General features: G+C 46.1%; 1 protein-coding gene and 1 long non-coding RNA gene across 6 annotated transcripts in view; both read right to left on the bottom strand.

The window, feature by feature from the left end:
- The window catches only part of SUSD4 (sushi domain containing 4), a 146,419-nt gene extending 134,440 nt beyond the window's left edge, over positions 1-11,979 (bottom strand). The window contains exons 1-2 of one of the 5 annotated variants that reach the window (XM_054525499.2): positions 11,894-11,979; positions 10,312-10,491 (exon numbers count right to left, since the gene is read on the bottom strand). In XM_054525499.2, coding sequence (XP_054381474.1) covers positions 10,312-10,456 — 145 coding nt within the window. In that variant the 5' untranslated portion in view covers positions 10,457-10,491; positions 11,894-11,979. 5 annotated transcript variants of the gene reach the window in all.
- Positions 11,980-13,656: 1,677 nt separating this feature from the next.
- LOC134761565 (uncharacterized) lies at positions 13,657-15,673 on the bottom strand. The gene is made up of 3 exons (XR_010140370.1): positions 14,986-15,673; positions 14,057-14,211; positions 13,657-13,827 (listed from the first exon to the last, which is right to left on the bottom strand). It is a non-coding gene; the product is annotated as an uncharacterized LOC134761565 (long non-coding RNA).
- Positions 15,674-17,956: the final 2,283 nt, after the last annotated feature.

Below are 17,956 nucleotides of genomic sequence, written 5' to 3'. Positions count from 1 at the left end.
GAGCACCTCCCTCCCTCATGGACCTCCGGAGCACCTATAACAAATCACTTGCCTGCTTCACATGTTTAATTTATTTTTCCTGAGGCTTCTGTGAGCACACAAAAGGAGCTGACTGGGCTTGGGCCAACAGCTATTGAGAAGTTCCTCTCAACACCACAAGGACCTTTTCCATCTCTAGACGTCACCATTCACTGAACATGCCAGCAGCAGGCACTGAGAACAGACTGGCACATCCCATTTTGCAGCAAAACAGCTCCTCCAGCTGCCTGACATCATGTCCACACACAATGAGTTTTCATGGGGGTCAGGACCTGCACGTGGGAAGGCGTTTACATGCTGTGCAGAGCATCCCTTACCCTCCCTTTGTACTTATGGAGGCAAAAGGCAAAAATAGCCCTATGTGCAGTGGAGAGGTGTCTCCCTCCAGATGCTCAATAATAACTCTGTTTTGTATTTATGAAATGCCTCTGACACTGCCTTCTGTATACCAGCACATCCTATGTCCCTGTGAAGTCCAGAGGAACCAGCCTTATGGCCCCTGATTTACAGATGAAGAAACCAATGCATGGCAAGGTTAAGGGACCTGCTTCAGAGGTGACAGAGCTGGTCACAGAGGGTGGGGTGATGGAGAGATCACTCTCTAACAATTGAATACTTTGAAGATGAACTGACAGCCAGAGAAGACTGAATCTTTGAAAAACTCAAGGACAGGGCTGCCAAAAAATTTGTGCAGGGAGAATCTGTATCCGGAGGGCTGAGCACATTTTTAAAAATCCTGGTGCCCCAGGACAGAGGAAGGGGCAGCAGCAGGGATGATGCCCCCTGGCCACCATCACTACAGTGTTCAGGTGACAGACCCCTCTGCTCAATGTCCCCAGGAAGTGAAACACCCAAAGCCACTCATGGCCACACTGACCCTGCTGTACTCTACTCCTCCTCTTAGCTTTCTCCTCCCATTGAAGGTTAGAAAGCTACTCGGGAGGCTGAGGCAGGAGAATTGCTTGAGATCGGGAGGCAGAAGCTGCGGCGAGCCGAGATCGTGGCACTGCACTCCAGCGTGGGCAACAAGAGTGAAACGCTGTCTCAAGAAAAAAAAAAAGAAAGAAAGAAAAAGAAAAGGTTCTGACTCTTCTGCAGCTGAGCCTCGGACAGCTCTATGTGGATTCTCCACCCCCTTATCATAGGCTTCCTCCCTTCTGGCTCTGTCAACTTTCTGTTCAGTTGATATGGGCATCCAAACTTCAGATTACTTAAACATTAACCAAATAATACACAAATAAGTCTCCTGCCCCCAAATAAGAGGAGCAATCAATTGCCAGAATAAAGTGTTGTTGGTTTCTTAAAAATTCTTATTATGACCAATGCTGATGGTCAGCATAACTCCTCAGCCTCCAAAAAAAAAGCACCTTGCAACCACAAAGCATTGTATAAACAGAAGAATAATAGAAAAAAGCCTAGTCCACCATTTACAATCCAAGGGGAAAAATCTGGGCAAGCCTTTTAAATGTCACAGAGCAATTCAGACCATATTGTTCTAAATCAGAGGAACTGTACATTTCTAAAATATTACACCCCCATTTTGTGTAAGTATAATTTAAACACTTAGGTAGCCTTCATCAGCCACCAAGTATATGCTGTGATGCTATAACCGAAACATACAGATGAGCCCCCCAACACACACACAAAACATTAACTGAAAATGCATCCTTGGGTTAGATTCTAACACTGACACTCAGGGTTGGTTGATAGTGGTAGCTTAAAAGGACTGTTGAGAGCCTTTCACAAAATTAACTCTAAACCTATTAAATTTTTACAAAACAAGCAGATCCTATTGTTTCTTGCCTGGAGAAAATCAGAATCTTCTGGGTGTGAAGTATTTAGGGAAGTCTGAAGGATTTTTCTACATACTGAGAATCTGAATTTGAAACTAGTTAGAACAGGAACAATGCTGTGGACACAAAGATATCAAAGAATCCACCATAAGAATGCATTTTCTTTCTTTCTTTCCTTCTTTCTTTTTTTTTTTTTTTTGAGACAAGCTCTTACTCTGTCCCCTAGGCTGGAGGGCAGTGGCTTGATTTCGGCTCACTGCACTTCTGCTGCGACTACAGACGCGTGCCACCACACCCAGCTATTTTTTTTTTTTTTTCAGACGGAGTCTCGCTCTGTTGCCCAGGCTGCAGTTCAGTGGCACAGTCTCGGCTCACTGTAACCCCCACCTCCTGGGTTCAAGCGATTCTCCTGTTTCAGCCTCCTGGGTAGCTGGGATCACACATACATGCCACCATGCCCAGCTAATTTTTGTATTTTTAGTAGAGATGGGGTTTTGCCACATCGGCCAAGCTGATCTCAAACTCCTGACCTCAAGTGATCCACCTGCCTTGGTCTCCCAAAGTGCTGGGATTATAGGCATGAGCCACCGTGCCTAGCCACACCCAGCTAATTTTTGTACTTTTGGTAGAGACGGGGTTTTTGCATGTTGCGCAGGCTGGTCTCGAACTCCTGGGCTCAAGTGATCTAACCACCTTCGCCTCCCAGAGTGCTGAGGTTACAGATGTGAGCCACCGCACCAGGCCCATTTTCTTTCTTTCTTAAAAAGAATCTCCCTCTTCCTGATTCACCCAATTCAACCACATATGTATTTGATAAACGCAATCAGACCCCAAAAATAAGGTCTTTTTATATTTTGTTACTCTGAGAAAAAAAGGAATATAATGCATGAGTGACCCTCCTTGCTCATCTCCACTTCCACGTTGGTAATTCTGGGAGATAAAAGTCACAAATTTCAAACAGAAACATGAGATAACCGGGTTACACCTTCATTTGCAAAGAACGTCACCCTTACTCATCCTCTCTTGAAAACTCACTGGATTGGGATGATAATGAAATGATCACTGATCAGGTTTACCAGGTTCTGCAATTCCTCTCACTCCTTAAAACCAAAATCCATTCCTGGAGACTGGGTGTGCACTCTTGGATACACATATAGGGTTATGCTTCCGTCTGCCTACAGGCCCTGACCCGCTGGGGCCTGCAAATGCCTCTGTTACACAGGGGAGGGTCATCTATAATGGCACTCCCAAGTTTATTGCCCTTTCCAAAGAATTATTTTGTTTGACTTCTCTGATGTTCCCAGTTTACCTTGTTTAAGATTAATAAAGCAATTACAATACTCTCAATTAAGAAGCTATTTGAGCAACTCAATTATTTCTATTTGTTTTTTTTCTTGAGTGGATAGTTTTCTTCTCTCTTAGGGTAGTACGGCATCCTTTTCTTGAGAGAAGAAGAAATATTGGGCCAAATTCTTTCCTAAAACACAGCATCTTAAGCTCATACCATCAAACATGGCTTTCTGAGTAAGTGACTCTCGGATCTCACAAACTATCAAATGTTATTTTTACTTCAAATTTAACCTTTTAGGGGGAACTTCTACACACATTCACAAATCTCAGAGTTCTTTTTCTTTTTTTTTCAGTGACAGGGTCTTGCTCTGTTGCCCAGACTGGAGTGCACTGGCACGATCGTAGCTCGCTGCAGCCTCAAATTCCTGGGCTCAAGTGATTCTCCCACTGCACCCTCCCAAAGTGCTGGGATTACCGGCATAAGCCACCGCGCCTGGCCAGATTTTGTTTTTCATTTATCTTTTGACATATACTAACTAGATTTTCATCTACAGCATACAGTTGAGAAGATAAGTTCAAAGTCTGGATCAAAATGACAAAGAGGAAACAAAGAGGAAAGTCTTGACCAATAGAAGAGATTGCTCCTAATCTGGCTTTGTCTGATATTTGTGGAACCCTAGGACAGCAATCTCACTGAAGATGTCTCTTGAAATTTAACAAACAACAACAAAAAAAGGCAGAAAGCAAAAAAGAGAGAGAGAAATACTCAAAATCTCTTCCTTATCTTACTAGGTTGTTAAGAAAATTAAAGGTGGCAATACAGCTAAAAACAGCTTGCAAACTGTATACTTGTCAAGTGCTTGTCCAAGTTACATGAAAAAGAACCACTCTTAGGAAGGCTCTCACTAAGGGAGCAACAGAGCTCAGAGAACCATCAGAAGGGAATGGTGATGGCAGTGACAGTCACTAGCAGAAGGCCCCAGAAACCAGCCACTTGTTTACTCACCCTTGGCAGAGCAGGTAAGAGTCAAGCACAACCCATTCAGACTACCTTCTTCCAACAGGCACAAAAGGACTGGCACATGGGTTTCTGTCCTCTTACCATTCACCATTCAGAGCCCAAGATTCAGGCACTCTGGCCTTCACTTTGTCTTGGGTTGTGGGATTTTCTTGTTGTTGTTGTTGTTGATCTGTTTATATGCTTTCTGCTTTTTGCTCACAACACAAAAGAGTTCCCTTCTCTCAGGGCAGGGGGTGTTCCAAAATACTTGATAACTCAGCTTAAAGAAAAATGTTTGAATCAAATACAATACAAAGAAAAAATGTATTTAGGGATTGGGATTTCCAAGCCCTGGCATGCTAAAAGAAAGATTATCATTAAAAGAATAATCTGGGTCACCATGCCCCACTTGTAAGCCAGGTGAACTTGGACAAGTTGCTTAATCTTTCCATGCCTTCTTTTCTTCTTCTATATAATAAGGATAAATAATAAAATCTACTTCATACAGTTGTGAGGAATTAAATGAGTTACTACACATAAAGTGTAGAAAACTGAGTTGGTATGTAATAAGCACTCTTCAATTATTATTGAAGTATTATTAACAATTTGGAAACTTTTATCAATCACGCAGATGTTGGCCAATTGAAAATTTTGTCCCTTTTCCCAATCTCCCATGGTTAACAATAGTTGAACAGCTCATTCTTATGAGAATGGACCAATAAATCAATAAAATACATAAGAATATACATCTATCCATCAGTCCTAGATACTGTGATTGGTTTTGGTGAAGCAGGACCATATTTGTATACAAATTTGAAAGTCTATCCTTTTGCCCCTTTCTTCCCCTCAATTCAGAGGCAATGATCCCAACGATCTATTTAGACATACTGTTACTATGTGTGGTTATTTCAATTGTCAAACAGCAAATGAGCTTTCAAAGCACAGCAAGGATAAAGGGGAGCAGTCTGCAAAATCACTTTTCTCATCAGAATCAATAAATAACACTAACATGGAATTTTAAATCGAATTTAAAATATGTGTGAAAAAATAATTTTATGCATGCTTTTTGCATTTAAACTTTTGAGAAGACACAAATCCTTACCTGTATGTTTTCTCAGGACCAAGGACTGTATCCCCTTAACTGTGTATCCCCAGGATGTACAATAGACACTGGAAAAAGATGGATGGACGGGTGGGGAAAAGAGAGCTGCCTTTACCCAGATTTTAGAATCCATCAAATTCCTGTAATCGCAGAATCAAATATTAGTGATATGAAAAGAACTGAGTCAAGGGGAAGTCATACCACTTGACCAAAGCTAGGTGGCAATTTAAGGACAGAGGCTGAACTTGAGTTCTATCCGTCCTATAAAGAATGCAGAGCTCTTGTTTATACCAGAGCTTCCCATCTAAAGGCAAGCCTCCTTGGTCTTTTGCAAGCTTTGGAAATATGTCTCTGAAACCAGGAACAGAATAATTTAGGTGCTTTTCTTCACGTATCTAATCAGTGTTTACTAGAGAGAGATCTTCACCTACATTTTTCATTACATTCAAAAATTAAAGAACCACTGATTCTCCGACTCGCCTCTTCAGGCCTCTGAGACAAGAGATTTGCTACTTGTTATATGAAATCCTTCTGCCTCCAAAAGCTTTCAGATTTCACCCACTGGATAAATCAAAAGAGTCTCCATGCTGCTTACATTAAGGTAGCCTTTTGTTGAAGATACATACATTAGAGTTAGAGGAGCTGAGACTTTGTGTACAGATTAAGTGCGGTTTGAAATTGTGAATTTTAGATGTAGCACTGAATGAAAAGCTTTCACTCTACCATGTAAGAAAATGTTTCTCAATAAAACCAAAGGACTTAACATCTACAAATCACTAAGTCAGTCAGAAAGCATCTGTTTCTACCTGCTGGCACAGAGCACAGCACTACAGCGACATGAACCAAATGAGGGCTCCAGGAGCTCAATTCAGCTGCACTAGGACCATGACTTGGGTATGCAGAGAGGGCAGCTGGACCGGGGGTTTGCATGAGTCAGAGACCTAGAAACAGAGAAAGGAAGACAAGCCAAGCTCAGATGATATTTTGCTCCTGCTCTCCACCCTTCAGTGGGTTCCCCACTGCCTGCTGTGTGACTTTCAGAACCCCCATTGGAGCTTCTAGGACTTTTACAATAAGGTTCTAACCTATTTTTCCTTCTACCCTACTGATTCCTGGCAGGTACACTATATTCCAGATTAAACAGACTATTTTCTGCTCCCTGAAGAGTCCAATCATGTAACCACCTTCCACACCTTTGCACGAGCTATCCCTCCACCTAAGAGGAACTCTTCCTCCCTACCATCCTATCCTAAGTGCTACCTCTTCTCTAGAGCCTTTCCTGATTTTCCTTCCAACCTTATAAGCTACCATTAATTGGATGTGCCCCCAGCTACCATGAAACTTTTGCACTTTTGTAAAAAGTAACTCACTCATGGTAATTATTTTCTAAATGGTGTGGCAGTAATTTGGGAATCTTTTTTCTTGCTCTCAATCAAAATTAGCTGAACATCTACTGTGTGTCAGACATTGTGCTGGGTGCCTGAGACACAAAAATGAATAAAGTCAAGTTTCTTGCCCTCAGTGGGCTCGTGGTCTAGTAAATGAGACAATATTATGATAGAGGGTTACAGCTAGTGCAATGGGAGCCCAGGTAAGGGAAGAACTTACTGTCTAGGGAAATATGAGAGAGGTTATGGCATTTAAAAGTTGGGGATAGAGAGAAATTTGAGAAAATTTGCTCATTTAGGAAAAAAATGAGCGAGAGAGAGTTCTAGGTAAAAAGAACATTTATGCAACACTGCTTGGCTCAGGACAGGGGATAGGCACTCAATGTTTATTGAACGAATAAAGCAAAAGTCTCCAAAATTATGGCATTGTCTTAGCCCCCTCCTCCCCACTACTATTTACATTTACTAAGTGCCTACATGATTTCCATCTTCACACCAACCCTGTAAATTAGGCACCGTCATCCTCATTTTATAGATGAGGAAGCTGAGGCTCCCAAGTCCTGAGACCCCAAAACTATCAAGTGGCAGAGCCTGATTGAGTTATTTATAATATAGAAATGTGCTAAAGAATTCACCTTAAAGGAGTCACTTGTTGAGCAAACTCTTGGCTCTCTTCCTTGAAGCCTGGGGGTGGGGGGCACTCTGGGCATCCCTCAAAGCCCAGCAGGTCTCTGGTCAAGTGTACTGGGGCAGAAAGGGGAGAAACGGCTGAAGCCATGCTTCATGCAGATTCCACGCACGGCAGGGTCCTATATCTCCCCACCAACCTAACATGCGTTCTTGCACAGCATTTGGTCTCAGTGGCCCCAAATGAGGGCCCTCTTCCTTAATGACAAAAGACAACCTGGAGAGAGCCACCCAAACATCACCTCAGGACAAGTCAGGCTCATAAATCTTCCCTAGGGTTCAAAGAACTGAATCAGAGCTCTGGCTTTCTAAGACAAAGCATTATTTTTGATGGAGTTCCTGTTCCTACTTTTCTTTGATCATTTTCTCAATTTCTGCCTTTCTAGTTCAGGCTTTTTCTTCAATACTTGTACTGGGCACATGCTTTTTTTTTTCTCCTAGCTGAGATGATTATATCTTGCCATTGTGGTGTTCCTTTTCCATTGAAAGCAATGAGAAATGAAAATCCACATTTCAGAACAGTGTCCATTAAATATACACCTTTTTTGTGGATGAAAAAAAAGCACTCTCTGAGGGCTGATTTTCAGCTCTGTGTATCACCTGAAGATTAGGTATTGGGTGAGATTTCTGCTCCTCACAGGCATTTGCATTTAGTAATTGAGAATGATGGCAGAAAGTCTGGAGCAGAAGCAACTTATTTTAAGGAATGCCTTGGTCTCAAGCATTGCTAATCAAAGTGTGGTCCTTGGATCAGTGGCAACTGCTTCACTTGGGAGCTTATTAGAAATGCAGAATCTCAGGCCCCACTCCAGACCAAATGAATCAGAATCCACCTTTTAACAAGATCCCAGGTGATTTGTATGCACATTAAAGTTTTAGAAGCACAAGTCTAGAGCTAAGGTGTATTCGCTTTTATTGCCTTACTGGAGCCTCCATGTGCATTTCTTTCCTAAAAAAGAAAATCTCTGTATAGTGAACTCTATAGGACATCCCCCACCACCCTTGCTTGTCCAGTTTACTCATAGAGGAACTGTGAAGTGATAAATACTCTTCCAGAAATCACACTCTCAGCCTGAAGGAGTTCAAAGTGAAACGAAGCTGATGGGTAGCTTCCTGCAGCATACGAGTGCCTAAAAAGAAAGAGCTCTGAGACTGACAGGTGACAGGCAACCCTTACTCCCATCCTCTTCACCAAGGCTCTGGATATTTTTGCCTGGCATGATCCCCCCTGGGAAGGCAGGGAGAAAAGACATGCTATAGAAACCTTATAGGTGACTGTCATAAGACCGAGGTGGCCATGATGTACACTGAGCTCTGAAATGTTGAGGAGGATGCTCTGTAAACACGACCGAGCAGAACCAAGAGCACAAAACAAATCTCGGCTGTGCTCAGACCTCACCCATCCAATAACAACAGTCAAGACAAATGTAAACGAACCTTGATTCACTAGTCTGTCATCTACATAAGAGAAATGGACCAAGAAGATGGAAAATCATGTGGACCTGGTTTGAGAGAATGAAAGCTAGAACTGGGAGGCAAAAGCAGACAGGAGGGGAGGAAATGATCCAGATCCACACAATACTGTTCTGCCGGTCTATTCCCACTCATCTGTGAAGCAGAGCTGGTGTCCACGGCAGATCAGAGGCTGTGACCAGAGCCCTGGCAGGCCGCACAGGTGCTGACCTGGCCTCACACTTGACCTTTTCCTCCATGAAGAGGAAGCTTGTCCCAGAGAAATCTCTATAAAAAACTACAAGCACCCAAAAAGTTATTCCTTCTTAAAAAAAAAATACAAAAATAAAAATAAAAACCAATGTCCACCCAAAGCAAGTGTTTTCTCACTAATTTTGATACATATGCACATTGCAATAAACACCTTTATACTCTGGGCATCTTTCAGATGTCTAAGTGGAATGCCTGGGTCATTGATTACTCTGTGTTAAAGCCCAACTTGTTACACCTCTCCTCCACTTTTGCTAATTTTTCACTCATTTTTTTTTCCATTTTCACCTTTGAATTCTCTGAAACAGCAATATTTTAAAAAGCTAAAATGGTTTATTTATATCAATCAATACTTGCTTTTCAACCAAAGATTATTTATTTATATATTAACAGGATCTCAGCTCCTTTTAACGTCCACATCAGCAAGCTCTAGAGAACGTTTGCAATGGACAGGAATGATGGACAGCAATGAGCAGTGGAGGCAGGGAGACTAGGCTCTGAAATTCAGACAGGAACTCCATCTGTCTTCCTCTACCACAACCAAAAGATAACCCTCCCCCAGAACCAAATATGTTATAGATTAGCCGCCCACGGAGGCTGAGGCTATCAATTTTATTTCAGCTAACTTCTACTTCATAGAAGAGCAATTGACTTTATTCCCCGAAATCAGACCTCGATGAGCAAAGCAATCTGTCAGAGGCACACCTGAAAGAATACCTCTGCACCTCCTCCACGCCCCCAACATACACATACATGCTGCACACACAGGGAAAGGGAAAGTTAACTTTCAAATAAACCTGCCCCTCAGCCAGTCTGACCACGTTTCCAGACCCTTCACATTCTCAAAGGTGGTTCTTACAACTCTTGCTTAAATCCAGAGGCTGAAATCTGACCTCTATCTGCTGAAGGCATTGGCAAGAGGTCCACAAATACACCACTCCCCACTCCCCCCACCCCCCCCTGCCCCGCCCCCGCTTCCTTGGCCAAAGTGGGAATAATGGGCCAGGCTTTATTGTCTTTCCTTGGGAGAAGCCAGGCCCGGAGGCTGGTAGGAAGCTCCAGACAGAATGTGGGTGTGTGAATATGTGCGGGCTCCACAGGAGAATTTTCAGGGAACTCCAGCGGTTTCGGAGAAGGGCGGCCATAGGCTGGGACGCAAGCACCCTCGCGTTGTCAGATCCTCCTGAAGTCTGGGTGTATGGGGGAGGGGTGCAGGGCTGTCCTGGCAGCTAGGCTCTCTCTCCCCTCTGGGCCATCCCCAGGCCCTCCCATCACAGCTGGGTCACTCACCGCCCGTGAGCTGTGCAGGGCCGAAGCACAGCGCCAGCTGAAACCACAGGATCACGGCCAAGAGTCTCTGGGGGGACTGAGGTTGCTGCTGCTGCTGCTGCTCTAGAAATCCATCTCCATTGCTCGGGTTCATTCCATGATACATCTTTCATCCACAGAGGGCATCCAGCTTGCAAGAGTCTGCAACCCGAAGCGGAACACCACAATAAGCCAGTCTGTCCGGGCTGGGGGGCCACGCTCCCCCTCCTCCGCTCTGGGACCCGGCGCCTCGGCTTCCCAGGCTCCATCCTGGTTCCTCCCCCGCGCGGCCCCCGCCCCCTTTCCCACGGCGAGGTCCCCCGCCTTCCCCCGAGCCGGGTGCACTGAGTAACAGCCGCCGTGGGATGCTGCGCGTGCTGGGGGATGGAGGACAGGAGGGAAGGCAGGGGTTAGCGCACATTGGCTCCGCGCCGGTCTCCGGGATTCAGCAGCTGTGCCCACCACAGGAAAGTCAAAAGCCTCCCCGCGTCTCGGGGCCGAGAAGACACTTTTCCCTGGGCCTATACATTTCACTCTGGGAATCTCACAATGTGGCACCGTCTCCCCCAGCTACTTCTCTGGTTTTTCTCGGGATTGGGATGGATCCTACTGCCCCAGTCCCCAGTGAGATTTCTCTGCGCTGTCCAAAAAAAAAAAAAAAAAAAATTTCTCCCTTGGGGAGCTGCACCAGGCACCAACTCCCCCTCCCCGGCCTGCGCGCGCCTCCCCGGAATGGAAGACCCTTCCGGGGCTGTCGGTCTTACCTGTGGGTCTCATGCATGCAGCTTCCTTCCCTCCTCCGCCTCCTCCCCCCGCCAGTCTAACCCGCATCTGTGCGCGACCTCTGCTGCCGCCGCTGCGCGAGCGAGCGAGACGGAAGCTTCGGCGGCGGCGCCCGGCTCCAGCTCCCCCGCCCGCGCGCTCCCTCCCCAGGCGCCCCCGAGCGGGCGGGTGCGGGGGGAGGACGGGAGCCCGGCCGCGCGCCCCCGCGGAGGCGCCCGCGCGCCCGCTACCTGAACTCGCGAGCGCGCGGCGGCGGCGGCGCGGAGAGAGGGAGGGGGTGGGGACGGGGTGAGTTGGGGGGCGGGGACGGGGCGAGGGGTGCGCGGGCGCGCGAGCACGCGCCTCTGCCAACGCGGCCGGCGCCGTGGCGGGGCCGGGGACTGGCGAGGGCGGGGACGGGGAAAGGGGCCCGCCGCCGCGACCAATGGGAAGCCCGCGCGCCTGCACCTGTCGGGGCGCGAGGCGCCGGCGGCCGGTCTCGCACACGCACGCAGCTCGGTCGCCCCTTCCCCGGCGCTGTACTGCGGCCCCTGCCCCGGCTGCGCGCCAGCTCAGGTGCCCGCCCCGGCCTCCGCGCGGCGTCTGGTGCCCCCAGCCCGCGGTGCGGCGCGGGAGAGCGCTGCGCCCTAGAACTACCGCCGCCGCGGTGGCTCCAGACCCGGGGCGAGTGCGCGGCCGGCCGCTCCCAACTCCAGAACGCTCGCCACAGACCCGGTTAACTTGAGCATCGCCAGTTGCCCAAGTCTCTTAATTTCCCGCGTCAACCCCTCCCCGCTCCCACCTCCGCCGAAGCTCTGCGCGTCCCCAGGGAGCCCGAAGGACGACCTGAGGCGGCTGAGAGACACTCTCCCACTCCCCCGCACCCTTGGTATTTTCCCTCTGCCAGCTGCAGGCGTTGTGAGTGAGGACCCCTGTCGGGTCTTGGAGATGCGCGGGGCCCTTGGAGCCTCAGCCTGGGAGGCGCTCCCCTGGGCGGGGAGGCGGGGGTGGCGGGTGATTGGTGACACGCAGAAGGTTGGGTATCTGGAGGAGGGGAGGCTTCCGGGGTCATAGATCGGAAGCCAAGGGGGTCGGTGGTAATTGCCCTCCCAGACCCAAGTGGAGAGAGTTGGCCTGGTCGGTCCCCTGTCTCTACGACAATTCTGGTGTCGGAGCTCAGCCGGCAGTGGTTGCAGCTCTCAGTCGCCGCCGGCTCTGACCGCCCGCGGTCGGTTTCAAGATAGGGAAGCCCACATTCCAGCCACAGTGATTAAGAGGTGTCAGCTAATGAGGTGGCGTCCACCGGCCGCACTTTAGAGCCAGTGACACTCCATGATTCTGTAGCAATTTGTGGATATGGAAACTATGTTCCTGATACAGCTACCAAATCATCCCTTGCTTCTATCGACTCTCTCAAAATCTCACATACTGATGGTAGTTGGGAAATTACAGCTTTTACTGTGTCAGCTCTTACTGGGAGTAATTTTAACATATTCTTTCAGGATAGATTAGCTTTTAGTAGATAAATCAAGCTCCGTTATTTTGTTTTTTGTTTTTGCGTGTGTGTGAAATTGAGATGGCAACTTTGCACAAAATAAACAAGATTCTGACTAGCACAAGTCCAGTTTTGCTACAGCTTGTACTTTGGGACCCCAAAATCTTAGTAGGGGACCATCCACCTTCCCAAGGTCCTGTGACTGTCCTCTACAGTTTGTATATTTATTCCATTTTTCTTTCTTAGTAAATTTTCTAAATCTTTTTAAATATCCACCAAATCAACAACGGTCAGAAATATTTGTTGACCATGCACATGTTCTTAACAATTATAAGAGATATATCCAAGTGCTGTTGAAATCTGTTCTTTGGCTGGAGTACAATCTAATTTTACAGAGAATGTTGGGACTGAAAGGAACATTCAAGTTTATCTGATCCAAACATGGGATCTATGCTTGAGTTTCCTCTCTGACATTTCTAATAAGTGGTCATTCAGCCTCACTGAATACTTATCAAGGTAGCCTGTTTATATTTGCCAGCAGGTCTCTTAGAAAAGTCTTTCTTATATTGAACTGAAATCTACTTCCCTGAAACCTTTACCCACTGATTCTGGCTCTCCTCTGTGGGCCCACGCAGCTAAATAGAATTCCTCTTTCTTAAGAGAGCATCTCATGGCTTTGGAGATGGCTTCGTGTTCCCTTGAGTCTTCTCTTCTCTGGGCCACGCATAGCCGTTTCCTTCAGTGCGACGATTCCTAGACTTTTCACCAGCCTGTGGCCTTTCTCTGACCCAGTTTCTCGATGATCATCCACCCCCAACAATCAAAGTTTGTTTCCAGAAAGAGGCCCTACTTTCCCTCTGTGGGTTCTGACCAGTACAGGCCAGTACTGTTGCTTTCTGTATTTTAAACAACTTGCTTCTATGAATTCAACTGAAGAAGACAAGCATTTGGAGGGCAACTACAGCATAACATATTGTTATCATTACATATGTTATTATTATTATCTTTTTCTACATTATCCCATGTATTATTTTTGTAGGGCTGCCAAAACAAAATACCACAGACTGGGTGGCATAAACAACAGACATTTATTTTCTCACAGTCCTGGAGGCTAGAGTTCCAAGATCAAGGTGCCAGCAGGGTTGGTTCCTTCTGAGGTCCCTGTACATTGCTTGTAGACTACCATCTTCTCCGTGTGATCACATGGTCTTTCCTCTGTTGTGTCTGCATCGTCATCTCCTCTTTTTATAAAGACACCAGTCATATTCAATTAGGGAACACCCTAACAACCCCATTCTAACTTCACTGCCCTTTTAAAGACACTGTCTCCAAATATGTTCTTGTTCTGAAGTACTGGGGGTTAGGGCTTCAACCTATAAATTTTGGGGGGGGACACAATTGAGCCTGTAACATCCCACAACAAAAATACGGTATATTTTTTAAAGTGTAAAATATAAAGCAAGAACATACTCATCATGGGTGAGGATGGTGAAGGCAAAGGAGGTCAGTCCATTTGTTGGAGACCACCCAGCTAATGAAGGCCTCAGACTTGAAGTTAAGGCAGTTCAACTTCTTCCTAATAGTTTTTCTGCCATTCCACAGCTATTTCTATGAATACCTTCTACCTAAGGGAGTTTACAAAATAAGTCATCTTGAATTTATTTTGTTATGTGTTTTTCTCAAGAAAAGGAAGGAAAATGAGGGTAGATGGAATGTAGAAGAGAATATGGTTTACTTCCTATTAAGTGGGAGCAGGTATGGAAACCTGACTTTCTGTCTCTTCCTGTCCCAACTCCAGAACCAATACTAATGGGGACAGGAACTAAAGCAAAGCCTCAGAGTCCTCCTCCCAAACACAGGAGAGCACCAGGGGCTTTTTTTCTTAGAGAATGTGCCCCTCCTCTGATTACACGCCTTCTCTCTACCCTCCATGCGTGAAGTTCCCCACTGTTTTCACTCTTCTTTCCTCGTGGCATACATTATGATTTCACTTTTGGTGGCCAATAATAGTTCACTCTCTATATATTTGTTGAGCACTTACTATGAACTGGACACTCTTCTAGATGCTGGGAATGCAACAGGGAACAAAGACAAAAACCCCTGCCTTCAGCTTTGTTTAGTAACAGTATCATAGCCAATGAAGTTTATCTGAGGTGATTATTGCTAATTGAAAAACCCCTGCCTCCCAGGAACTATTCTAATTAAGGAAGACAGATGAGAAGAAAAGAAGGAAAACATTTATATGTTAGATGGTGTTAAGTGCTAGGCAGAATAATAAATTTGGGAAGAGGTAGAGGAAAAATGTAGGTTATAGTATGGGCTAAGTTGTTGTAACAAGGTGTTCCAAATATATAGTAACTTAAATAGAAGTTTATTTCTCATATATGTAAATTTCTTACCATTCGAGGTAAGGGGCATGGTAAGATGTCTGGGGCATCTCTGCTCCAGAGTCATTCAGGGACCTAGGTTCCTTCTCTCATTGCTCTGTTGTTCCCTGAGGTCTTCATTTGCATCATTGAAGCTGGATCATTGGCATTTCTGGGGTCTAGCCCAAAGGAAAGCCGTTAGGGGGTGGTACGGGGAGAAAGAAAAGAAAAGTCTAAGGCAACAATTTTCTTTCAGGCAAATGAGGAAGAAGTTACACAAATTAACTCTCTCACATATCATTACTGGGAACCTAGTCACATGGCCATAACTAGCTGCAAGGGAAGCTGGGAAATACAGTCTTTATTGAACAGCCTGGTGACCAGAAAGAAGAGAATGGATTGGAGGGGACATGGGAAACTGGCAGTCTATGGCACCTTCCGTATGAAGATAGAGATGGTGTCTTATTTTTCTTAATTAATATTCAAAGGAAAATAAATCATTTGAACCAATCTCTTCCTGACATTGAAAACCAAACTGGAGCCAGTTGTTCTTCTCTTCTGGCTTTCCTCAATCCTGCACACCCAGGAATACACCCAATCAACCACAAACCCTTTAATGAGCCCAGAACATACCAGAACATGAGGCTACCATTGTACCAAATGCTGTGTTTGGGTGCAAATCTAGAATTTTCAAAGTATCTGATTCACCTTCACCCGTTGCCTTGGCCTTGGAGACAAGTTTCAGGGGCTAGAGTGTGGAACAGGATAAGTAAGCTCATTCAGTCACACTCCCATCCATTCTTCCTTCCATTCGAAGTGCGCTTACTGTGTACCAAGTATATTTCCGTCATTGTGTCAGGTATGGAGGATACAAAAACAAAAACACAATCCTTATCTTTAACAAGTTTACAATCTATGGGGAGAGTTGAAAGACAAACCTGCAATTACACAGTCTTGGGGTAATTGCTGTGATTGGAAAGTACATAAGAGAAGGTGGCAGGAAAGGGGTCCTGGAGGTGACCTCATATGTCATATGAGTAGAGGGTGTGTGTGTGTGTGTGTGTGTGTGTCAGTCAGAAGTAAAGGGGAAAGGACATACAGTGAGTTTTCTAGGCAGAAGGAACAGCTTGTGCAAAGGTCAGGAGGGAAGGATGGGGACAGAAACCAAGGTTAGAATTTAGAATGCAAGTTGGAAAATGCCAAGAGATAAAACTTCTGAGAAGCACTCGGACCATATCAAGAAGGGCTTAGAAAGCCATGCAGAAAAGTGTAGCTTGTGTCTGCAAACCAAGGGAGAAGACAATGGAGGGGTGGGAAGAAACTGGAGAGGTGAACCAGAAAGGGACTATTGACCATTGGCCCATAGATACATGAAAGGTGCTCAACACCATTAATTAATTGGGGAATACCAATTAAGAGACACTGTTTTCACGCATCAGATGGATTACAAATACTGTAAGTTTGATAATATCAGGTGTTTGGTGATAATGCAGGGAAAAGGGAGTTCCAATATTCTGCTGGTACGAGTGTAAATTTCTGTATATTGACCATGTCTTTTATTTTCTGTATTTTGATGCCTTGACATTGGGGACCTTGGTGACCCTCAAGGGGCTGCGCTTCCCAGAACTAGACAATTCCTAGAAATAGTAGACCACGGCTGGGCGCAGTGGCTCACGCCTGTAATCCCAGCACTTTGGGAGGCCAAGGCAGGCGAATTACGAGGTCAGGAGATCGAGACCATCCTGGTTAACACAGTGAAACCCCGTCTCTACCAAAAAATAGAAAAAATTAGCCGGGCATGGTGGCGGGCACCTGTAGTCCCAGCTACTCAGGATGCTGAGGCAGGAGAATGGTGTGAACCCGGAAGACAGCCTGCAGTGAGCCGAGATCGCGCCACTGCACTCCAGCCTGGGCGACAGAGTGAGACTCCGTCTCAAAACAAAAAAAAAGAAATGGTAGACCACACCCCCCCACACCCTCCTCTATGAGCTGTCACACTCAGGGCCACTATTCTCCTGCCCTTATCACCCCAGGTCCAGGTACCAGACAACTAGGCACAGCCCCTATGCCCCAGAGTCTGCTGAAACCATTCAAACTAGCCCATCTTAAATCTGTTTACACTGCCTCACCTATTCCTTCCCGTGAAACTACAATAAAGGCTCTTGTCCATGTTCCCCACCGCACTCTCCCTCCTTCTGCCTCTAGACCTACCTGTTGCTTCCCCACGTGGCCCTGCATGGAGTGCCATGCTCCCATCTCTAGGCATCTCTGACTCTGAAAAACTTTTTCCTTCATGACAGTCATTTCTACGTCTGTGTGTCTTAACATACCTAATTAAAATAAATCCCAGGCACTTTTAGAACAGGCCACCACTGGCAAGGAGGGGAGGCTGGGCGCAGGGGCTCACGCCTGTAATCCCAGCACTTTGGGAGGCCGAGGTGGGTGGATCGTGAGGTCAAGAGATCAAGACCTTCCTGGCCAACATGGTGAAACCCTGTCCCTACTAAAAATACAAAAATTAGCTGGGTGTGGCAGCACGTGCCTGTAGTCCCAGCTACCTGGGAAGCTGAGGCAGGAGAATTGCTTGAACTCGGGAGGCAGAGGTTGCAGTGAGCCAAGATCGCGCCATTGCACTCCAGCCTGGCGACAGAGGGAGACTCCATCTCAAAAAAAAACAAAAAGAGGGGAAAGTGATCCTGCGATTGCACTGTTCAGCATCTACCCCCAAAGAAACCCTGATGCATTCACTTGGATACTTCGTCTACTAAACAGAGATAATGCCAGTACTTACTTCACACGACCATTGAGGGGAATGGCATTATTCCTTAAGAGCACCTGAAGAGCACCTAGCACATAGTAAGTGCTCAGGAAAGTAGGTCCAAAGATATTCACTGCAGATATTTTTCTAACAGTGGAAAATTGGAAACAAGCTGAGTGACGGAATGACTAAATAAATTGTGGTCTAGTCATACTAAGGAACACTATGTAGCCATTAGGAATAAAT

This window comes from Pongo abelii, chromosome 1, assembly GCF_028885655.2.
Source record: "Pongo abelii isolate AG06213 chromosome 1, NHGRI_mPonAbe1-v2.0_pri, whole genome shotgun sequence".
Lineage (NCBI taxonomy): Eukaryota > Metazoa > Chordata > Mammalia > Primates > Hominidae > Pongo > Pongo abelii.
This window is presented reverse-complemented; position numbering and strand designations above follow the sequence as displayed.